This window comes from Pseudorca crassidens, chromosome 18 (genome assembly GCF_039906515.1).
Source record: "Pseudorca crassidens isolate mPseCra1 chromosome 18, mPseCra1.hap1, whole genome shotgun sequence".
Lineage (NCBI taxonomy): Eukaryota > Metazoa > Chordata > Mammalia > Artiodactyla > Delphinidae > Pseudorca > Pseudorca crassidens.
The window spans coordinates 16,225,001-16,250,498 of NC_090313.1; the positions used below are offsets into that span (position 1 = coordinate 16,225,001).

At 39.7% G+C, this 25,498-nt stretch overlaps 1 protein-coding gene across 1 annotated transcript in view; it reads right to left on the reverse strand.

Moving 5' to 3' along the window:
• Nucleotides 1-25,498, reverse strand: part of GPC6 (glypican 6) — a 1,075,997-nt gene that overhangs the window by 86,654 nt on the left and 963,845 nt on the right. Inside the window, exon 6 of the mRNA XM_067712922.1 lies at nt 9,976-10,119. Within this exon, the coding sequence (XP_067569023.1) occupies nt 9,976-10,119 (144 nt within the window). The remainder of the gene's footprint in view (nt 1-9,975; nt 10,120-25,498) is intronic.

Sequence of the window (25,498 nt, forward strand, 5' to 3'; positions counted from 1 at the left end):
GTCCCTGCCTCCTGGACAGCAGGCTTGGTCATGTGACCTGCTTTGGTCGACCAGATGGAAACATTGTGCTGTGTCCCTTCCAGGTGGAGACTCACGGTCTCTCTTTCCCCTGCTGCTGTAACAGGCAAAGCTCCAGATAATGGCTGACTGTCACCCTGTGTCCCGGAGTGAGGGTGACGACCACGTGTAGCTGGCCCGCAGCCAACCGAACGGCGGACACTTGCTACGAACAAGAAATAAACCTGTGTTTTTCTGAGCCATTTTGGGGGTTGTTTGTAGTTGCTTCAGTGCCTGGCTTGGCCCCTCCAGATCAACAGAATGTTGGAAAAGCTTCTAAAGATATTACACAAACCCAACTTCCAAAAAATTATTTGTTAGCCAGCAATATAGAGGTCCTGTTGCAGCAGCTGGTTCGTTCATTGACTGTCAACTTGTCTTTTTTTGTTTGTCTGTTTTAATAGCTTGGCCAGTCTTTTAGATGCAAGAAAATACCCATGAAGTCAGAGCCTTTGACAATAATGACCGTGAATGAGCTTAAGTAATAAAATTATTGTGTATTGAAGATACGTTTCTATCTACCTTCAGCATTTATGAAGGGAAGTCAATTTTCACTCAAACAGGTTTCTTTTCATCTGGTTTTCTCTACAATGTTTATGCCCGAGGTTTATCGCTCGCAGTAAAGAGTGTCCAAGTATGTTATGGGAACAGCCCAATTCCCAGTGCTTTAAAATGTATTCCATGGGCCCCAGAGTCAGTTAAAAGCTGATTGATTATACAGCAAATGCATCAAAACTGGTATTTATGAAAAATCCCATTTCTTCAGCTCTATTTCTCATAAGCGTGAACGTCACATCTGGGAGTTGTGGAGTTATGGTGCAAATATCTCAGACAGCTATGGGAAAAACTGACTGCAGCTTTTCCATAAGCTGCTCAATAATTTAATGAAAGAGCTATGTCCACTGATACCTCTCATGAACACATATTTTAAATGGTATGATTAGGGCAGTTTAGTACGGCTTGTGTACTCAGGCTTTCATAATCAGGTCACTGAAAACACATATTACATAGATGAATAAGGACAAGTAACGGGAATGAGTGTGCAGATGAACTTTTTCATCTGATCAGTTCAGAACTGGCAATGTTTTTCTTTAATTTGTTTAAGGTATGGGCAAAGACTTCTGGCTTAAGAAAGGAGAGCAAGCTATCGGATACGGCCTAGCTCAAAGATGCTACGTTTGTTTAATGTTTTCAATGTGCATATTTGATCGATGATGATTCATTTGTTAACATACCTTCCAAATATTTTTTTTATACAACTTTATTGGAATATAATTGCTTCACAATGCTGTGTTAGTTTCTGTTGTACAACAAAGTGAATCAACCATATGCAGACATATATCCCCATATCCCCTCCTTCCTGCGTCTCCCTCCCACCCTCCCTATCCCACCCCTCTAGGTCATCGCAAAGCACTGAGCTGATGTCCCTGTGCTATGCGGCTGCTTCCCACTAGCCATCCATTTTACATTTGGTAGTGTATATATGTCCATGCCACTCTTTCACTTCGTCCCAGCTTACCCTTTTCCCCCACCCCGTGTCCTCAAGTCCATTCTCTATGCCTGCATCTTTATTCCTGCCCTGCCACTAGGTTCATCAGTACCATTTTTTTTAGATTCCATATATATGTGTTAGCATATGGTATTTGTTTTTTTCTTTCTGACTTACTTCACTGTGTATGACAGACTCTAGGCCCATCCACCTCACTACAAATAGCTCAATTCTTTTTATGGCTGAGTAATATTCCATCGTATATATGTGCCACATCTTCTTTATCCATTCATCTGTTGATGGACACTTAGGTTGCTTCCATGTCCTGGCTATTGTAACCCTCAGAATGGGAGAAGATATTTGCAAATGAAACAATGGACAAAGGATTAATCTCCAAAATATACAAACAGCTCATGGAGCTCAATATCAAAAAAAACAAACAACCCGATTGAAAAATGGGCAGAAGACCTAAACAGACATTTCACCAAAGAAGACAAACAGATGGCCAAGAGGCACACGAAAAGATGCTCAACATCACTAATTATTAGAGAAATGCAAATCAAAACTACAATGAGGTATCACCTCACACCGGTCAGAATGGCCATTATCAAAAAATCTAGAAACAGTAAATGCTGGAGAGGGTGTGGTGAGAAGGGAACCCTCCTGCACTGTTGGTGGGAATATAAATTGATACAGTATGGAAGTTCCTTAAAAAACGAAAAATAGAACTACCATATGACTCAGCAATCCCACTACTGGGCATATACTCTGAGAAAGCCATAATTCAAAAAGAGTCATGGACCAAAATGTTCATTACAGCCTTCCATATATTCTTTATTGGTGTAGTTTATCTCAGATTGCAAAATCAAATTCCTACTTCCTGTAGGCTAACGTTTTATGGGGCTCTATACGAGATACTATTCCCTGGAGGAAACACGGTGTGTCTAACTGGTTTGATAAACAATGTTTTTTTGCAAACAGTAACTCTTGCCTTTTTGATGATGCTAGCACTAACAACATGTGATGATGGAGAATGTACATGCTAGTTAGTTTTATTAAGTGCTACTCAAGAGAGGAGAACTCAATAAATACATGATTGATTGATACCCATAGAATGCATCGTTTTGGGTTTAGCTGAAGTCAGGAATTCTGACAGACATTTTCATGTCTGAAGGGGAAATAAGCATATCAACGTACCATAGAATAGACGTAAAACCTGTACAGCCATATCTGGGGTCTGAAAGTGTAACATTTTACTTTTGTGACCTAGAGGTCAGCAAAGCTCTTGCTTAAATGTTTCTGAGGACAAAGGAGAGTTTAAAAATAGAGTTGAAAATGGTTTTGCTAGTAAAATTACCCCCCAAATGATTTCAGACCACTTATACCTAAAGCAAGCTGTGCAGAAGTTTTCCCCCTTTAACATGTGCGGCATGACTTCATTTCATTGCTGGAATCCACGTGAGTCTCTGAACGTGTCTTGAAGCAGTGGAGCGGAATGGGCTTCCGCATCTCCCAAGGAGTAATGCAGCCAGTGGGGTATGTTACTCCCCAAGGTATACGACCGCCGCAATTAAACACTGCTTTGCCTGAGTTGAAAGAAAGGTCTATGCTTCTGATTTCACTGTTCTTCCACATTCCTGAAAGAAGAGCTTCCCAAGGATGTAAAAATAGTCCACTGTCCACTGGGTGGGAGCTGAAAATTCCACATAAGGGGCAGGCATTCCATTTAGGTTTCCAACAGTGTATATCATTGAATTAGATTTGTGCTTCCTCCAAGCCCATGGAATAAGCAGAATATCCTGGAGATAAGCCATCATTGTACATGTGTGTCTTAACGACATTCCCCACTTGGGCTTCACCAACCACAAGCCTCCTACAGAAGCCTGTGTTGGGAGGCTCCCTCTGCCACCACACGCTGTTGGTGATGCCCAGAGAAGGGCAGAAACTGAGACCAAATAACTTGGGTGGCTTGGTTTTAACGCTTTGTATTTTCTCCCTGCTTTGAAAGCTCGCTGCATTTTGCTGCTGTTGTTGCCAAGGGTTCATTGAAAATGAAACTAGGGTGTCTCAGTGGGGTTTTGCAGCAAATAGATAAACCAAGTTCAGGCAGGACTGGGCAGTTCCAAATCTGAAGTGGATGGAGCAGTAGCTGTTTGTTTGCTGGAGTGAATGGGGCATAATTTATTCAGCTGCAGCAGAGGCTGAAAGCCAATCTGGCCTTGACCCATTTATCTTTAGAAAACTAATTAAAGAGCAGAATCTGGTTTACTGTTGTTACGGAGGCTTTAGTTTCTCCTGTTCAGGCCAAGCAAAGACTGAGAGGGGTGTGTGTGTGTGTGTGTCTCTGTGTGTGTCTGCGTGTCTGTGTTGAGGTGGAAAATGGAAAATATCAGTGTCACCTAAAGACAGTGGCTGAGGCTCTAGATAATAAAGCAGTTTCTTAACCACAGCCTGACATCCTTTTGAAATGCAAAATAGTGGATTTAGCCGGATGCAGAATCCTTTGAGGTGACAGTGAAATGCCATGGCAATTTAAAATGAACAACAGACAGTTTCCCGCATCCTTACAGCTAAGACTTCCTAAATCACACCAAATGGTCCCGAAGAGGCATGGAAGAACATTTTTAAGACCAACATTTTACTCTGAAGCTGGGATTAACCATCAGGCAGGAAACGGTGCCAGGATGTGAGTTGCTTTGTCCACTTCGTTTCTGAACAATAAGATAAAGGGTATAGCTTGATGATGTTTTACAGGTACTTAAATTTATACGTATTAATATTAACAACATATTTGTCACCAATGGCACACCAATACATTTCAGAAATTGCATTGTGTTTTTGCAAGAACCATATCCAATAATAAACATACGATCTTGGGGGCCCAGCTAAAGAAGTTTATAGGAGACAAGCGGGGAAGTCCAGCACACGTGGGGAGTGGGTGGGGATGATATTATGCTTTACATTCTTTCCAGTATGTTCTAGGACATCATTCTTTTTCAGGGAAACTACAAGGGTCATAATAACCATCAGACAAGGAGATTGGACTAGTTCAACCGCTGGAAAACCTGGAGGTACCAAGAGAATGTTGGGGAGGGCAAGCACACACTGTCAACTGGAGCTAGTCAAGTTGTATCAGTTGGTCCAAACTAATAGAACCCTGACTTGTCCTACCACTGATGCTTCCTTCTCCCACTTTCCATTTAGCACCAGGAGACCTTGAGCTATCTGCCTTCCCTGTTCCTTCCTCAAGATCTTCCCTTCCAGAGTACTCCTGTTTCAGATATACCTCTTAACTTTCTTACCTTATCCAAACTGCCCTGGGCTCAGAGAGCTGGAATGATAAATAGGGATACCACTCAGAGGACATTTTCTTTTAAACAAATGAATATTAAAGGAGGAAAATTAGACATAGTGTTGCCACTGCCTAAATTTAAGGCCAGGCAGACATGTAGCACCATGACATCATAGGTGTGCTACATGAATAAATGAGCTCATCAGGTGAGAGGCGTCTTCTCTTCTGGGTCCATGATGCTATGGAGGGTTCAGGTCTTTATGAAGTGGTAGCACCAGCACAGAGTGGTATTATGAAAACCACTGGATAACGTAACTGTCTGTTTATTACAGTTAATATGTAATTTATTACAGTTAATATGTAAGTTAAAGTCAGGTAGGATAACCTGGCTGTGCCTATCCTCACCCCCAGTACAAACCGCTTGGTAGTAAAAAATATCCAATGCTTTCTCCCTAAATGCTCTAAAAGATATCAGTAAATTCAAGTAGGAAAACAAAGAGTAAACAAGCTATACCACAAACTCTTTCTTACCCCCCTAAATTCTCTATGTCCCAGCTAGTGGAAAACTTAGCTCCTTATGCATGAGAGCTGCTGTTGGTTTGTTGTCATTATTAGGGAGGTAATTATTCACTCAGCACAGAAGAAAAAAGCCAATATATTCTATCAGGGAAGAGCAAGTTTTTCAGGCAGACTATACACAGTCTGAACACTGGGACAGAATTCAAATCAGCCACCAGATGAGCTAGTCTTACACAAAGCTGAGATTGAAAACCTTGCCATTGAGAAAGAATACCAAGTGGTTGTTAACCATAAACACCAAGCAGAGAGGACATTCTTAAACCCGTCGGTCAGGTACAGTGTTCAGTGTTCTCTCTCTAGACAATCTGGAAGGAGGAAGTGGAGGTGGGATTTCTCAGAAACTCTCCGGAATGACCATACAAAGACAAATGGGGATGAGAAGAAGAAGAAGACCAAAGCTTACACTATGTTGCATTGTCCTCCACACAATCCTCTGGGAAGCAAGAGGAAAACAAATTCAAAGGAAAAAGAAAGAGAGATTATTCTATACATAATAGCACAGCACAGGTATAACGTTTAGCGTTGCAGACTGGCATTCCACCCATCCCCACCCCCGACTCCCTCAGAATGAGCAGTAGAATATTTGAGAGTCTGCACACACATGGTATGATGTTGAATACTTACTGGAGATTCACTGGTCTAACTCATTGACAACTTGATGAATTAACTTCCAAGTCTAGGGTTTTTTTTAATCTACTTTAAGAAAATATATTTCTCTAAGACACGTAATTTACAGTATATTTTTGCTCTAACGAATCAGCAGGAGTAAAATAACAGACACTCCCTGCCCAAGTGTGTCCAGGAGCTGTGTAGCATGTTGTGTTGTAATATTCTGAGCTGTACAACTAACCAACAGGGTGGTATGCTCAGATCTTAAAATCAAGCTACTTTGTGTTGATTTATTTTTACACACTATACTCTCCGTGAAGTTCTAGTGGAATTTTCTTTAAAGAAATCACTGTTTCACACCACATTATTTAAGAGAATTCACAGGGTATAAATTTAAGAAAAAAGGAAGAGAACCAATCTCTTCCTGATTTCAAATAACCACCTCTGGTCTATTTAATTGCAAATCAGTAACAGTGGGCTGGGACAGGAGGACTGCTAGGGTGAGTGTTGGTGACAGGAAGAGACAGATGACAATGGACCAGTTTGTGAATCAAGTTAGTTAATGGCATTTGTTCATTTCTTGAACAAACCATGGCTGCTGGCAGGAAGGACTTCAGTATTCTCTGAGGAGTCAGCTTTCCGTCAGAAGCGGAATTTATACAAGTATATTCATTCATTATTGGATAATAAAAATAACTTTAGGGTAGTATGTCTGAAAGCTACACCTAAACTGTTTTTTATGCCCATATAACTTTGAAGGAACACATGGAATGTTTCCTAGTGATATGAAAGAATTGACAACTTCCTTATAAATGTAGTAAGAGGTTAAATGATGGAACTGATAGATTTTTAAGAGAGAGTTTTGTTTTGCTTTCAATTACTTTATATAAGTTTTAGCAGTGGCTTACCTAGTTTGGGATTAGGAGATTTATTTCTAAAACAAACCCCATAACTACCACTTCACATAAAAATTTGCTTTATAATAGCTGGTATAAGAGCATTTACCAACAGATCCCAAAGTTAATGCCACAGGTACTAATTTTAAATGGTAGTAAGAAGCAACTCTCCGAGAGCTTTATAGCTAAGATTTTTTTTTGGCAAAAGGGGTGGGGTGATTGGGATGGTCTTTGGGATGCTATCTTTTGAAGCATTTTCTCTGCTGAAACACTGAGAGAAATTAAAGGGAGTCTTTTCCAATTATCCTTCTTTTCTGGGACACATGCTTCTTATAAATATTCAGGAAACATCTTTTCAGGGGAAAATTAAAACAGGAGTAGGTAACCTGAGACTTGTTCATAAACTTTCCAAATAAGCAGTGATATATGGCAGACCCATCAGGACCTATCACCTCTGCGTGTATCTTGAAGATGATTTTATCTGACTGTTGCACAGCACTGTCTGGCCAAGGTAACTGCTCCAACCTTTCCACTACTCTGAACTATACTGAACCTGCAAAGGGACGAAAGATTTGGGGAAAAAAACGGCCGCAAAATGGAGATTCTGATGTTAGCTTCGGGATTAGCTTGTGTGTCTCGAGAATAACCCTGTATAGCTCCTTTTTACGTGGAAACAGTCCCTTGGTCTCAGGGGCTGGGAAAGTATCTCCAGGTAGGTTTATGACTGGCTGTGAATTACAAATCGCTAATTCTTACAATTTGGGAAGGAATCAGAATTTAACTGAATAAAAAATTAACAAAACTGCCATTCTCCCTGATAGAGCCTGGAGCCACACCTACGAGGAAGTAGGTACCATATGCTGTCAGAGAATATTTGAGAATAAAACTGCCTTATTGATTTAAATTCTTCTGCACTCACTCCAGTCCTTATGTACCTTGAATTTGGTCCTCTTCTCATGATCATATGATTAACCATTACTAATTCTTTTAAAAAATGATTCAATGTATCTTGGGGGTGCGTAAAATAGAAGATCCTAACTCACTTTCCTATTTGCCAAGATTCCTCAAGACCCTTGTATTTGGGGCACTTTGAGGATGACCAATGAAGTTCCTTTATAAAAGATTCAAATCCCAATTTTCATATCTACTAGATTTTAAACATCCTGTGAAATTCTCAAAGTGTTGATGTTTAATTCAAGCTGTACTGAATTGTATAAATACCGTTGCCTTGAGAAAAGTATTTTTCTTGTTCTACTTCCCCTGTTTGAGTGTGTGTGTGTGTGTGTGTGTGTGTGTGTGTGTGTTTCTCCTGGTAGGAAAGAATACTGTGCTTCTGTTTCAAAGGCAAAAAAATTAATTAGTAGTCATAGATGTCATTATAGTGTTCAAAATCAATGCAGTTTTAACTAAGTGGATAATATACTCCATTTGATTTCCAATTTTATTTTCCTGAGGTAAGAACATTTAACCTGAGATCTAGCCTCTTAACCGATACAGTACTGCTATCTGCAGTACAATGGTTGTACAGCAGGTCTCTAAAACTTATTCATCTTGCACTGTGCCCAGTTCTGCTATGAGAGTTCATAAAAATTCTGAAAAGCCTGAATTGTTTCATTAACTAAGTTAGAGCCAACTGAAATAGGAAAAGCAAAAAACAAGAAACAAAGGGGCGAGAGAGACGGAGGTCAAACCCCTACTCACAAATTGTGCTCTGGTTAAAAGGACCTTGACATACAAAGGAATTTGTAAAATAAAAATCCAAACAATGGAATCTAATGAAACCACCATTTCTTTACAACTGGCTGGTTGTTTGGTGGAATCTAATTGTTTGTTTAAAAGAAAAAAGGTGACTAATTTTAAACTTTTCCTGAAATTGTGAATAGAGAATAGATATAACTAAGGTAAAGTACAAGGTTGAAGCAATTACCCAAATGATCCCTTTTTCAAAACCTACACCGAAGAGGGGGTTTTATTTGCTAATGAACAGTAATAAGTTTATAACAATTTAGCGGTTAATGACTCCACTTACCCCTTCACTTTGACACTTCGTGGATAGGTCTTTGTGTTGTAAGCACATTTGATTTTTATAGAGAGAAATGCTGAGATGTACTTAGCATGAGGCCAAATGCTACCAATTTAATCTTATAAGTTCTATACTATAGAAGGATATTAGCTAAAATGATACAGTAATTTATAACAGTGACTAATAAAAGTATTTTCATAACCAGAAACCCTTGAGATCTGAGTTTATATGACATAATCAGATGTGGTTCAAGTGTTTTATGACCTTAAGGCTTTGATTTGTTAATTTTACATCAAGATAATTGGCGAAGCAACATTAACGGCACTAACAATTACAGGTATATAAGTTGTTTATAGTGCTATAAATTGTATTGAAAACGATTGGGCAGTATTTCTTTGAAATTATGAGCTTTTCATTTTTTATAGCAAAATTTGATGTTTGAAACACATTAACAATTGCGTTTACTATATTTATGGTTGTAATCTCCAAGTAAATTGCTTCAATGATAGATGTTTGGTGCCCTGACACACGTTTAAATGGATCAGAGAGTGACTATTTCTAAGCATTCCAACTTTTAAAAGACACATAAAAAAGAAAAAAAATGGTAGTAGTATTGATTTGGGGTCTCTTGGCAAGATTTTTCAAACAGAAACTTTACATATAAGGAACATTCATGATAAAGTTACATTGTATCATAACTGAATAAATAACTGAAGCAGTTGAATAAAAAATGTGCTATTGTAGTTATATCTCTGGAAGATATAGGAACTTAATCTCCAAATTAATATTTCAGAAGAAATATGGAGTTGAAAATTTGGCCATTGTATGAGTGGATTAATAGTGATAAGACTTCTTAAATAATCTAATTCTTGACCTAAAAGGAAGATCTCATTACTTTTCAATATTCTAATTAAGACCAGGAGCAGACGTAAGAATGAGATGACTTTTACCACCAGCTTTTTCAGAATCCCATCACGTCTTCTAAAGAATAACCCTGGTAACAGAAAGTAACCGCAACGGGAGGACTCACCAGCCGGTCCAAGCTTGTGCCTGCAGCAGTGGTTGGTCTTTCCTCAGGATTGTAAGGCCTGAACCGTGTATTAAAATTTTCGGGAGCTGAGCGAGCAGATCTGAGGGCTGGAGCAGGTTTGGGTTGGCCACATCCCTGAAAGACCTGGAAGAACCATTGAAAGGTTACGAAAGTTATACAGTGAGTTTCTTCCTAAGATTATGACGCCAAAGCATTCAGTGCACTGGCTTCCACATTTTTCATGGAACTCTTACCTCCAAAAAAACTCTGATCTTGAAACTTAAACAAATACAAGCACCAATGAAACAGAATTACTCCGTCAGACACAGAGTGACTGACTTATGGCCTGACTCTTATTTTCTACGTATACAGTCAATCCTCATTATTTACAGGTTCCGTTTTTGTGACTTTGCCTACAGTGGACCCTCTCCGTATCCGTGGGTTTCGCATCTGCAAATTTAAACAAACTCGGATCAAATGTGATTTTGAGATCTGCGGGGGCTCCTGGAACTAATCACCTGCAGATACCGAGGGAAGACTGTATTCACTAAAATTAATTTGTAATCCCCAAATCAATACTCAAAACACTTCTGCAGACATGGGGAGAGCGGCAAAGTGCACGTTCACAGCTGCAACAAGGAGAAGCTGTGCCTTCTTGCTTCGGCTCTCAAGCTGTAAACGCACGTCTCTTTGGTGGTCTATTTAGTGCCACATTTTTTCCATACTTTTGTGTTTTACTTGGTGATTTCCCAGTATAAAACAGCCCGCGGCCGTAGGGCTAAAGTGCCGTCTAGTGTTCCTAAGGCTGTGATGTGCCTTTCGGAGAAAACTGTGTGTTAGATAAACTTAATTCAGGCATGAGTTACAGTGCACTTGGCTGTGAGTTCAATGTTAACGTATCAACAATATGTATCGAGTAAGGTTTCTTTCAGGAGAGACACGCCTAAAACAAGGTTATGGATTGACTGGTTGATGAAAATGTGACTAAAAGCTTGCAGGAACCTAACCCTGTATTTCTAGTAGGAGCAACGGTTCAGTATTTGCTAATTCAGGGTTTGTGGCGACTCACAGAACACAACTATGCAAATAATGAGAATGGACTGTATTAAAAGTAGGAATTGTAATAGTTACCTCATAGGATGATTTCAGGATTAAAGAAATTATGTCCCAGACATTTTCATGTACTTGAATTTGGCATTCAAAAAACATTCGTTTGGGATTCTTGTTACTGTGACAAATGTGTTTCATGTATAGCATGTAAGGCCAATAACTTGAGTGTCTCCTCTTTGAGTAATGAAAACCTCTAATAGAAGAATTCTTTGAAAACACTCGCTTGAGCAATGATGTGGAAATAGGACAAGCAAATGTGGATAATTTCTCTATAATGACAGTTTCCTCTAATTTTGTTGTTGACAGCTGTTCATGACACAATTAGGGTTGCCAGGGGAAATCAAACATTCTATTGTAATGATCTCAGGGACCAAGCTGCTAGTTCTTTTCCACAGTGGTTTTACTCAGGGTGGCGTGGGGATATCTCCTTTGCCAATTTTAGAAGCTTCGCACTCTCTGCTGGTTATCAAGAGATAATCCCTTTGACAGAATTACAGGAAATCCAGTAATATTTTCAGGAATTTTTTTTTTTTTTGCGGTACGCGGGCCTCTCACTGTTGTGGCCTCTCCGGACGCGCAGGTTCAGCGGCCGTGTCTCACGGGCCCAGCCACTCCGCGGCATGTGAGATCTTCCCGGACCGGGGCACGAACCCGTGTCCCCTGCATCGGCAGGCGGACGCTCAACCACTGCGCCACCAGGGAAGCCCCATTTTCCGGAAGTTTTGATGAAGTTCAACTTTGCGTTTCTTCCGTTTCTACACAGGAGATGATTCTACCCTGGATACTTCTTTCAGTAAACTTTTCGGGACGCTGTCATCCAGTTCTTAAAGTACACGTGTGTGTTTGGAATGCATTCCTTCTGGTTTTGTTATTTGACTCTGTGTTGTTTAACTCCAAAACAAGCGTTTTTCATCAGGCATATTATGGGACTCCACTGAAGTACGCAAGGCCTCCTGAGTGCCATTCCCAATGACAAATTCCATCTTGAGACACAATTCATTTAGTTTTACCACTACAGCTGATTTCTCCTTTGCTGTATTCAAAAGTTCTCCTTCCACTCAGCACTTTGCAAAGCGGGAGCACTTTGTCTTGGCATTCCTCGAGGTTGGCCTTAACACACTATTGATTATTCTTCTCTCACACAATTTCTGAAGCCGATGGTGTAAACCAGTGTGATAAAGCTAGTGCGCCCCTTTCTGCCCACCGCCTAAATCACCTCCCAGCGGCAAGGTCATTGCTGATGGAGGGCATTAGCATTTCCAAAGCTCCAGGGTTCGGTTGAGTGTGCTATTCTGGATTGCTTCGAAAATGACAGCTGACTTTTAAAAAGTATAAAGCCTAGGGCAAAACAATATTAATGGCTTTGCTGAGATTTCTTGAAGCTGGGCACATGGAAAGAGTTAACAGACCTTCTTAATTTGCCTTTTGGGAAGAGCCTGGCTCACTGGCTTAAGTTAAATCAAAGGAACAAGAAATTCCCTGAAAGAATATTAGTGCCCCAGGGGAGATATTTCATTGTAACAAAAAACCTTACCAGTTGTATGATTTTTTATTGTTTTTTGGGGAGAGTGTTAATTATAACGATAGAACACAGGTAAGTCAATATAGCTTTCTGCTGGTAGCTTTCTGTTATCTATATCAGGCTTGGATTTTGAAGATGATTTCAGTGCAGAAAATGCTAGGTCTATGATCTATGATCCAAATTGAAGACAGAGACTTCTAATTACTATGGAAACAACACCTAACCCCATAATCAGACGGGAACCTTCATAGAAATCTGTCACAATATGTGAAGATATGAATCATGAAGGGCCTTCAGCACAGATTGTAGTATACCCTTAGAGAAAGGGAATTGTCTTAAGAGATAACCTTTAGTGTGGAAATGCAAAGCTTAGGGATCAAGAGCTGTTTTTCAGAAACTTACAAAACCTAAAAAAAAAAAAACAACACAAAGATACCAGAGCATCAGCGTACCGGGTCTTTGTTCGTGAATGATTTAAAACACCTGTATGATTCTCATGTAGAGAATGTATCTTAAACAGCATATATCCGTCAAATAACTTAGATGACATGCAAAGTGAAAATTAATAATTTCATTTTCAATACGTGCAATCTGTTAGCTAGACAAAATATTTTTCAAACATGGGTTTCATGGGGTCGTTGACAGAAGGAATTCCCATGCAGAACATTTGGACTGTCTCAGACAATGTTTTTGAGCCTGCTATAGCAGCAGTATAGTTAGGCAAAGTTCTGGGCCTCCTGAGGTCTAGGGCTCTATTCCTATAAAGGACCAGTTAGCCTTCTTCCTGGTGGTCTGGGTGCCCCAATATTCTGTATTTTGAATAAGGGTAGAAACAGATGAGGAATAATGTGAGGGGGAAAGTTCTTAGTTTCAATGAGTCTGTAGATCAAGGTTCTCCCCCAGGGAGTGGTCAGGACTGCAGATACAGATTTAGATCATTAGCCTAAAGATGGTATTTAAAACCCTGAAACTGGCTGCACTCACCGAGGGCAGGTATGCAGACAGGTGACAGGAGGAGCTGAGAACAGCCCAGTGCCACGTCAGCATTCAGAGGACCTCCCTGAACTTTAGTTTCCTCCTCTGTCAAATGGGAATAATAATATTATTTACCACACAGATAGGCTGTGATGATAAAATGCAATAATACCTAAGGCAGGAAAATAGAAGTCAGTGTTTGGAAAAGTAAGTGCTTGATAATAATTAGCTAATTATATCATTCTGCGATCGGTTCTTTCTAGTTCTGTTTTCTGAGTAAGGAGATTTGAGGGGGAAAAATGTCTGGGCTGATGTTTCTTAAATGTCTTCCACAAAATATTATTTCCCGGGCTGTTAACAGCTGTTACATAAGCAATGGATTCCACGTGTCCAAGTTAAATGAGGTACCTTAGCAGGGCTTCATCAGGGTAACATGTGTTTTGACTCGTCAAAAGGAAGAAGCTCATTTGTAGTGTTTTCCAAAAACTATCTGGCCAGGGGTGCTCCAGGAATTCTTACAAGGTGTTCCAGGGAACATACCAGGACACACTGGGAAGTCTGCTCTAATTAGCTAAGAGGAGAAGTGATTCAGATGTAACTGCACTTACCTAGAGGTATTTGTGAAGCCACTCCCCGCTCCACTACCTTTAACTCAAGAGAAGAAATATTATACAGGTCTTCTCTTTACAACAGAACTTTCCGGAGGATATGGCTTCAGGCTAAGTCACCTTGTCGTGGAACAAATCATTAGCTCTGCTCCTTGAAAAAATAGAATCAGTACTACCTCCTGCCTGGCTCCCTCCAAGGAACATTGAAAAGGATAATTAGATAATTTGGAAAAGTATTTGGAAGTCCCAGTGTAGACAGATGCTACAGAGGTACAAAGAAATTATCCTTCCCACCTAGCAGACTCGCAAAACCTGTAGATTTCGGGAATATATAGCTTGGGAATCCTCTCTCTTAAGAGGACTACTAAGATAACGTCTCTGAAGTATGTTGGCATTCTGAGATGAAAGAAGCTGACCTTAAAGACAGAAAGTGCTGAAAGAAGAGACATTTTATTGTTTGGAGAAACAAGAAAGAGAGGGGGTGTGGTGAGAACAGGTTGGAGTGCTGTCTCAGGTTTCCAAGTACAAGCATTATTCCTTTAAGAACATCGCAGCATCTTAACAGATTTCCTTAAAATAAATAACACAGTGTGCACTTTTTCAGAGGCATCCAAGCTTTTACCTCCCTGTCCCCTTTACGTTCCGCGGGTTGATTATACATTCACCGAAGTCATTACTGGCAATCTGAGAAGCAACGGCTACACAGCGGTCCTGTCTCAGCCCGTGTGTGTGTTTTTTTAAAAATTTATCTTCTCAGTTTCTACTCAGTGGGTTTTTATTCTGGTGCGAAAGATGTTGCTATTCCTATACATCATTTTGAAATTTGCAAACAAAACTCTAATCTTGTATAGTAGTAGGGGTGACAGTTTATGCTACCTAGATTTAATTGGACTTGATGTTTTGAGAGTGAGGTTTTATTTACTTATTAGATTCTAATTTACATTAGAGTGTTAATGAGTGAACTGTTTGTTAGATGACCACTTGGGGAATTCAAATCTATCCCATTTGTTCCCAAGGAAACAGAAGCTATCACAGCTGATGGGCTCTACATATATGTTGTCCAAGTGTGGCCACTTCTTTCACGAGAGCCAAGTATAATAGGAGGGTGACCAATAAGGGTCTAAAAGCTTGGAGTCCTGCTTTCCGTCCTTCTCCTTACACCCGTGTGGCGCAGGGGTACTATGTTGTCCCCAAATCTCAAGGCTGTTGTGAAGATAAAATAATATGATACGTAGAAAAGACACTGAAGCAATGAGGTAAAAAGATGTACTATTGCTTTACTGACGTAATCTATAATCAAATAGGACAATAACAGGTAACAACTCAAATCTAGGGACTATGCAGAGTGATGCGTGAATAATTTAAGATCTATGAAGAATAAGACCTTATACATTTTGTTCACCATTGTATCCCAGAATCTGTAAGAGTTCCTAGCACACAGTATGTGTTTAAAAAATCAGAAATGAAAGATTATAAGTAAAATTGTTAGTTATAATTTCTGCCTTTTGCAAACATTTATTGAAGTCAATTAGGAGGTAGATTTCTGTAATGAAAAAGAAAAGACAGGAAAGGAAAGAGAAATAATACTTATTGAGTGTCTATGATGGACCAGACTCAGGGCTACGTGTTTCATACACGTATCTCAGCAGTCAGTTATCTCAAAATCAAAGTTGAACCCTTCTTCCTTAGGCTTCAGAAAATACAATGAATTATCCATCCATATTAAAAAAAAAAAAGATATCTCCTATACTCCACTTACTGTGCCAACTTAAGGCAAAACCAAATCACCAACTTGGTTTAACTGATAACTAGAACCAAAAAATCCGGTTTCTTTCTTTTTTTGCTGTACGCAGGCCTCTCACTTCTGTGGCCTCTCCCGTTGTGGAGCTTCCCGGACTGGGACACGAACCCGTGTCCCCTGCATCGGCAGGCAGACTCACAACCACTGCACCACCAGGGAAGCCCCCGGTTTCTTTTTTTTTTTTTTTAATTGAAGTATAGTTGCTTTATTATGTGCCGATCTCTGCTGCACAGCAAAGTGACTCAGTTTTACACATATATACATTCTTTTTCAAAATATTCTTTTCCATAATGGCTTATCCCAGGAGATATAGTTCCCTGTGTTACACAGCAGGACCTTGTTGTTTAAAAAAGCTGCTTTCTTGCTCATCTGATAATAGCTACTTGCTGTGCTTGATGGGACAATTAGAGAGCAGAAGACTTCGTGTATAAAATAGGCTTGGCTCTAACTGTTGGTAGGCGAGCTGAGAGCAAGTCTTCTGGAGAGAAGCGGCTGTTTCCCGATCTCCCCATCCTGTAAAAAGCAGCAGACCCTGCACACAGTTGTATCACAGCCCAGTTACTCATCATCTAGGTTCAGCTCAGAGCTGGGGGCCTGTTCGCAAAGCGGAAGTGAAACGTGAAGACTGAAATGGGTGTCAAGGGTGCGTCCACATATCCTCATTCAACAGATGCAAGTAAGTTAAAATATCAAAAAAACCCATTTCATTAGAAGCAGTAGCAAGGAGAGCTCCATCATCACCATGACACAAGATTAAACTAGACACCCCAGGGCCTCATTTTTGCACATTTTTTTCTGGTTCCTAACAACAATCTGCTAATATCCTAAGAAGTGTTTTCCTGAATACAAACTTAAAACATTTTAATAATGACTTCTTTCTTTAGATATAAAATCATTATACTCATCATACATTTTAAAAATCAGCATTTTTTATTTTATTTTTTAATTTTTATCAGTGTGCCAATTTTCCTGATGGATTGCCTTTCAAGAAAACAGGCTTTCATCCTCTGACTCCGAATAATCTCTCTTCTTCTCTCTCTTCTTTCCTCTTCCCTTCCCTCTCCCCCTACTTCCTCTCTCCATCTCTTCCTCTCTTTTTCTTTGCTCTCTGATTCATGCTTTTGTTTCCTTAAAGATTGATTACAGTGGTCCTTTGGCCAAGCTCTCTAGCAAACTCAGAGTCCCTGGATGGGTCCAGGATTCTGTGTAGAGAATTCTGGGTTGGACTGAATCAAGTCAAGTTAGCACTTTTGGTTTTGGCTACTTTGCATTCATTGGCTTCAGTTTTCAAAAGCCAGTGATTGTGTCGGTTTCAAGGATTTAAACATCTACTCCTGATGCCTATGCAGCTTGCTTTCAGAAAAATCTGTCAGATGGGTTGCATACTTCCTAAAATCATTTCTTCAATAAAAGCAAATTCCTTCCATTTGCTGGAGAAGATGATTTTTTTTCCCGGAAGGTTCTGCATTCCTTCAACAGCAGAACACCTTGCTATTGCCTCCAAAATGGTGAGCAGGGAGGAGTGACAAGGAGCTGAACAAAACATATTTTGAGTGTGGGGAGAAAAAAACCCTAACTCTGTTGGCCTCACTAAATTGTTATTTCATATGCTCTTTGTTTACAAGGTTGAAAGCAATTCTTTAAGATCACTTTGCAGAATTTACATACATGTGTAAATTTCAACAGCCTGGCTCTGTATCATTCATTCAAACTACTATTCAACGAATCTTTGTAGAGTGTCACTAAGGCCAGACTTAGGTGCTGGGGATGTGTCAGCTGGACATGTCCCTGATCTCATGAGGGTTCTGACAAGAAATCAGGCAATTAGAGTAGAATGTAGTAAATGCTATGGGAGCACCCACAAGAGGCAGCTAACCCAGACCGGACAGTCAGAGAAAGCATCTCAGGAGAGCAGCCATGTGCTGGAACCGGCTCACAAGACCACGTGTTAAATTTTCAGGAATTTTGCAATCCAGTCATTAAACAGAGTGATTATTAAAAGTTAGATTGTATACACTTAAAATCATATAAATTATACTAAAAGCAAAGGTAATATATACTGAAAATTCATTACTTCCTAATTATTTTACCATTATTTATGCTCCTGTGGTTATGTATGCCAAGTATGCCAAGTGTACCCGTAAGGGGGAAAATGTTACATTGTGGTCTGCTACTATGTTCAGTTGACATCATGTTGGTAGCTTGAAACTTACACCCCAGAAATTGGCAAACACTATAAACTAGCATGTTTTTTGCACAGAGAGCTGGTTGTACAAACACTTCCCAGTATAACACTGAATCTTGCCAGGAAAGTGAAGAAATAGTTGGATTATGCCTGGTGAATGCTGTGTATTTGGGGTGGGGGAATGGGGAGGATAGAAAGAATGTTTCAGGATGGGGAGCAACAGCACATGCAAAAACTTAGAGATGAGAAAGGATGCTTCTTCCAAGCAACAGAGCCCAGGCCATTTGTACGTCTGGTGCACACAGAGGTTCTCTCACCTCCTAGACTAAAACTCTTACTAGGACTCATGCTGTGTTGTTGGTTTTATTCACCACCATGTCCACAGCGTCTAGCACTGGGCTCGGCAGACAATCAGTGCTCAACAGTTACCTGAATAATTTAAGGTGGGGAGAGTGGTGAGTGGTGGATCCAGAGGGGCAGGCCGAGGACTTCATCGTGCAGGAACGTGTCTGGGTTTTATTCAAATGGTAACGGGGAACCATGGAAAGATATTAAGCAGGGGAGTAATGTGAACATATTTGCATTTTCAGCAATCCCTCTGGCTACAGCGTGGGGAGTGGATTGGAGTAGGGGAAAGCCAGAGGCAGGGAATTAATTAGGAGGCTATAATCCATGTGCTGAGATGATAAAATTAGGGGAGCCACTGTGGATGGATTCAAAAGAAATTTAGAATGACCGCTTAATGGGTTTCATTATGGATTGACTGTGAGGGCCAAGGGGATGGGGGGAGTTGAGGGGTCAGCTGGGTGTCTAGCTAGGACACAAGAGCTGGAGGGGGGGGACGTTCTCTGGGATGGAGAAACCTGGGGAAGGAAGGGTTAATGGGAGGACAGTGAGCTTGGTTTTGGACAGGTGTGTCTGAGGTGGCGGGTGCCCGTGTGTAGCATGCAGTTGGATAAACAGGTGTAATCAGGAGAGTAATCTGGGCTGGAGAGAGATTTGGGATGAAAACTCCTACCTTTGCTATAGCCAACCCAGAAAATTGTGTCTGAGCTGTTTCAAATTTTCTACACAAGAACTCTTTTTGTGACCTATCCCCATGAACCCCGTGTTTTAAAAACATTCTGTTTAGTTAACAGATTACATGTATTAATAAAGAAATGATTGATTTTCAAAGGGCATCTCAGCTATTTGGCGGATGTTTAAGATATATTCTGGGACGATAAGGAGGCAAAATAAAAGAGGGGAGTAAAATGTGTTAGAAAAAAAGACCCACAGAAAGCCATATGTAATTCCAAATTTTCTGGCAGAACGAGTTGCTATAAACTCACAGAGGTAACTCCTTCACACGTTTAACTACAGGCTGGCTGGGGTAATGACTCCATCAGGATCAAACCATACCGCATAGTCCCGAGTAGAAGGAAAGTGCTAAGAGTCGGGGATAACTGTGTATTTGTGAAACTGGTCAGAGGCCACTGAAGTTCCTCTAATGCAGTAGTCTGCTGCCCATGGGAAGCATGGCTCTAGGGAAGCAGTGTCTCCTCTGTCAAGGCAGGAGGAGGTTGGAAGAAGACTTTCTTTCAGGAAAGCAAGAGGGTATCTTGCTCTGTTTCTAAGAACACACTGAGTGTTAAAAAGTGAAGTGAGTTTCCATCACTTATTCTTGAGTAGACTTCATTAAATGTAATCTTCTCATTTTCGCCCTGAAGTTAAAGTGAAAAAAAATCTTAAGATAAATTTCCAAAGGTTAGAGATAATCAGGAGTTTCCCTTTATAATCAAAAGGAGAAAAAACATTTTTTAAAAAAAAAAAACCTTTTACGTGGTAAGAAAGTTAAAACTATCTCGCTTTGGATGCACTTCCTATACATGCATCATAAGCATTCTTTTTCAAACCTTCATTTTGCTTTATAAGAAAAGGTGTCTTTTTCTCCACCTTGTATCTAGCATCTGAAAAACCTGGCTTTGTGGTCCAGTGATGTTAACACACAGGAAAGAAACAGATTCTGGTTTTCTGTAGAGAAATGAAGAAATCAAAGAATCAAAGATGTTTCAAGGTCACTGCTTCTTGGTGGAATATTATAAGTGAGAACTGGCGGGCAGAATACTAGCTTTGAAATTTGAATAAACAGAAAAAGTATTCTGAATCTAGAAGTCATTGAGAACTTGCTCTTTTCAAAACGAAAGAGGAAATAGAAATAGAACTCAAAGCTTTATAAAGTGAAGGGCCGTGTGCTTTTTTCTCAGAGATCAGGCAGAAGGGACGGAACCACTTGTCAAGGGAATAGGCCAATTATTCCCTTCATGTAAGAATAATGTGAGGTTAGGCTGAGGCCGCTGACATTCCTCTAAAACCCTTTGCTCTGCTGGCATTAGTGCCACTGATAGGCATGGACAAGAGTTGGGCTGCTGTCATCACCTCCATCCACTCCACTCTGCCCTCAAGCCCACTTTCCCCCAAAGGCCTTGTTGATGAGATGTTTATTCAGTGCCACGTGCCATGTCGTAGGCCATGCAGAAATATATGTCCCTTTCCAGGTGAGTCTCTGCCACTGAAAATAATGCCATGCATGAGTGGATTCAAATGCAGGTGTGTGACTCTCAAATCTGCTCTTCTGATCTTAGATGCTAGTGACAAGCTGACAGACCATCATGGATGAGGCAATACCACAGAGTCAAAGCTCTTTAGAATTTACGTAGCATAGGCATTTTCCATAATAACAATGAAAATACTTAACTTGATGAGTAGTTTTGATTTGACAAATTCCACGCTAAGCATTTTACATGGATTATATCATTTTACCCTCAAACAACTTTATGAGTAGATAATACTACTTCCTCATTTTTAATGTGAGTTAATTGAGTTTGGACGGAGAAATAATTTGCCCCAACTCACACAACTAGTAAAAACCAGATCCCAGGGCTGTCTGACGTCAAAATCTGATCTTGCAACGTTTATGCTATTTTAAAGAATACAGGACTAATTTCAAGTATATTTTAACGTATTTTCTATTCCTTATTGTTGAAGTCTTTCTGGCATTATACTTTCATGTTCTGAATTCAACTCGACAAAATGTATTGTTGCTTCCATGTGTAAAATGGCACGTTAGAATGGTTTTCTGTAGAATGTAAGAGTGAGTAAAATAACGTATAATTCTGGGAAGGAGAAGACAAGTATACAAATAATCATAACACAAGGAATAATGTGCCCACTGCCTTAAGAAGGGCACACGTAACACAGGGGCTCAAAGAAAGGAATGGTAAATGCTATTGGAATAAAAATATACTTATTTGAACTAATTCTAATCAATGTTCTTATATCTGAAGGAAGATATTTTTTCCATGTGAACTCCCAGGATATTATTTATACCTGAATGCTTTGAAAGGAAAAAGTTCCAGAGATAAGAAAAATATCTGAATGCTAGAAAAAGAAACCTAATCATTACTGAAGAGATAATGTTCATAAAGATGTAAACTGATAGAGCTGGAAAGGGGACATTTGCATTAACCCCTCTCTTTACAGATGAGGAAACTAAGACCCATTAGCTAAAGGCAGAAATTATTACATTCTCCTTTCTGTCCTCTTAGCTTTTTTCGTCTTCATCTGAGCTGTAGATTCGGAAAGAATTGTCTGGAGAAAATTAAGTAACTGAAGGCCATGCTGCTCTTCTGTAATGGGTTCTACCCTCGTCTGTAATAAGTATTAATTGAATGGATGGTTTCAATTGGAATTTAATAAGTCTCCCTTCTTAATTTAGATTATATCTGACAAACCAATCTTTTCCTGGATTAGGTTTGAAATTATTCCTAATACAGTTAAATTATATATAGTGAGATCAGTTTCATCTTCCCTGATAGGATAGAAAGGAGATTATCAACACATCTGAAATTCACAGGCAGAGACACTCAGCAAGTTTAGTTCTCCTTTCCTTTGGAGAATTTTCTCAAACCTGCAAAGTTCAGAACTCCTTTGATTTGGGTGGTTAACAGAAGTGGTGGGATAATGAGGATCCTTTCCTGTCATTGATGAAGATTGTGAACTTGGTGAACGTAATAAGCACTGGTTGGGGCTTGAAGAACTGACAACTTGTGTTTCTCTTCAGTAGGTTTCCCTACTGGTCAGAAACACTCATCATTAGTATCATAATCAGTAGCAGGCTTCAGGCAACAGTCTTCCCTTAGATGGCTGGTTCCTCCAATGCTGCACTACATCTGGTCCATCTGGTGGGGAGATACATACTGAGGAAACAGTGGCTTGCTGGGAAAATCCTTTTCTTTGGATAAGACAGTTCTGGGCTGCAGTCCCAGCTCTGCCACTTCTTAGTTGCCTGACCGCAGACAAGCAACTTAATCTCTCTAAATTTAACATTCTTTACTTATAAAATGAGGAAATGAAGGCTTTACAAGATTGCAGTAGGATTTGAAATAAATATATAAGGCATCTAAAAAGAGACTGATGCTTGGGCAGAGAATCTGTTTTGTCCTCTACCATATTCCTTGTGCCTGGTACATGAAGGTTATTTACTGAATGAAATATAGTAGGTACTCCACCAATGGTAACCATGATGATTGTCATTGTTACTAAGTGATTGTGCAAAAAGAAACCAAGAAAAATTTTAATATGTTATTGTCCCTAGTCTTAAAAATATGTATATAAATAATATTATATGCTAATATAATGATATATGTTATAAATTACATAATATATATAATATTATATAAAGGACACACAAATCAAGAGTTTGAAATAAATGCCATAATGTTATTACCAAAATATTGTAACTTGATTATACAACTTGGAATAGGCAATGTATTTTTTGAAAGGAATATCCGTGTGCCTTACCCTCAAACAGCTTAGCTGTGGGCTAAATGGGAAAGGAAAAAGGATGTGACTCTACCTATAAAAACAGATCTGAAATTTGAGACTGAACACACATGATGAGAATAGCTCTCTTCATTAATCTGTAATCTCTGTAATTCAGGATCTCACTGATTAGGTACAAAAAACTAGCTGTTCCTACACCTGAAACTTACATAGTATTGAACATCAACTACACCTCAATAAAAAAAATGAGCTGTTCCCTCCTATAGATATGATGAGGACTGCTGCAATTAGAGGAGAGGAATTTCATATCTGAAACTGATGTGTTCCTCTCTGCCTTCAGATAGAAGAAGGGAGAAAAAAGTAGACTTTTATATTTTGTACTATTAAAGCTCTAGGAAAGGTTGGAAGCAATGAATGATGAGGCTAATAAGAGAAATATTTCATTAGCATTTAGCATGGTGGGAAGTACTGGGTATAGTCGTAAAGGGAATCAGAGAGAAAGACAGACAACTTGAATTCTCCTGGCTTTGCCGCCTCTGTTTCCTTATCATCTCAGGCAGGTTTTTACTGAAGGCTATTGAACTTTCTCTCTCTCTCTTTTTTTTTTTTTGCTTTTTATTTTTTAACATCTTTATTGGAATATAATTGCTTTACGATGCTGTGTTAGTTTCTGCTGCATAACAAAGCGAATCAGCTATATGTATACATATATCCCCATATCTCCTCCCTCTTGCCTCTCCCTCCGGCCCTCCCTATTCTCTTAATACTTGATCTATTCAGTGAATGTTTACTAAATCCCACCCTTGTGTGGGATTGGCTCTGTAGGCACCTGCATCATTAAGATGCAGAGATGAGCAACGTGGGATCTGGAATCAGACACTCCTCTGTGTAATCCTTCAAACACTATGAGACCTTTGTAAGCTCCTTAACTTTTCTAAGGCTTAGTTTCCATATTTGGAAGATAAGGGGGGAAGACCCATGTCATCACAAGCACTGTTATAAATATTACATAATATAAACCATGTAAAGCACAGTACAGTCCTGGCAGTAAGCGTTCAACCCATATGAGCTGGTAGTTATAAACATTGCTGCTTTTCTCAACGTGCCTCTGGGAATGACTTCCATCAGGAACTGCTGTAATAAGGTAAATGATTTTCCAAGGAGAAGTTGCCAATCGTATCCTGGAGTAAAAAGTCATTTTAATTTGTGAGCTTCACAACCCTCAGGGTGTCTGGCCCCCCCAATTAGGGAATAGCTTCTGGCCTCACCGGAAGCTCTGCTATCAGAAATTAACAAAGTCGCTGGTTATGTGAATGCTCCAGGCAAAGTCTGGAAATCCAGAATTTCAAATTTGATAAGACTGTTTATCAACAATGACTGAGGGCTCCTTGGCAAAAGGAAAAATTCAACCGTCCAGTTCTTAGCTAGAATATAGATTTTAGACTTTAGTTCATGCATAATTTCATGGATGTGGCTTATGTGGAAAATGAAACTACATGTTTCCAAATTCCATTCCCTTGAAGAAATAAAACCTCTTTCAGAACATGTCCATTCCATCCGCAGATCCTGTTGGTGTTTCCTGCTAAAGTTATCCAAATTTCAACCCCCTAATTAACAACCTCTCCACCATACTAAAGGCTGGCTTTGGTCCTTTCTCCACACTGTCCCCTAGATGAGACCCTGTCTCCCATCCCTCTTTCCTTCAGAGCTTAGCTTAGTTGAGATTTTTGGTACTACTGTTTTATGATCCTTCAGACTGTATCCTGTCATGAGTGTACTCTTACATGCCCTACATTATTTCTATTCTTTCTTTTTCTTTCTTTTCTTTCTTTCTTTCTTTCTTTCTTTCTTTCTTTCTTTCTTTCTTTCTTTCTTTCTTTCTTTCTCTTTCTTCCTTCCTTCCTTCCCTCCCTCCCTCCCTCCCTCCTTCCCTCTCTCTCTCTCTCTCTCTCTTTCTCTCTTTCTCTTTCCACACTTCACGGCTTGTGGGATCTCAGTTCCTTGACCAGGGATTGAACCTTGGCCATGGCAGTGAAAGCACCAAGTCCTAACCACTGGTCCGCCAGGGAATTTCCCATTATTTCTATTCTTGATTTAGATATTTCTTACAACGAAAGGTGTCTTTTTCAAAGTGCATGCCTTATTAACAGCCATAATATTATAATGTGGTTGGACAACTTCCATAAAAATGTCTCATCCGCATTCTGGTACGAAAGAGAGTCCATCTGACCTCTTAGAGAATTTTTAATAGAAAAAGTTGACTTGAACACGTATGCACACATACCAATGGAAAGCTCTGCTTCTAAGGAGTGTGTGATGTTCTCAAACCACAGACACTTTTGTGTTTTCATGTCCTCTTCTCTAGGGCTGATTTGAACATCAGTTACTATCGAGCCTGGTTACTCAAGCACTGCTGGGATACTTGGCCTCTCAAAACAACATTAATTGGTTTCTAGGCAATAGATTTGAGAGGGATAGATAATTGCTTTTCTTTCATG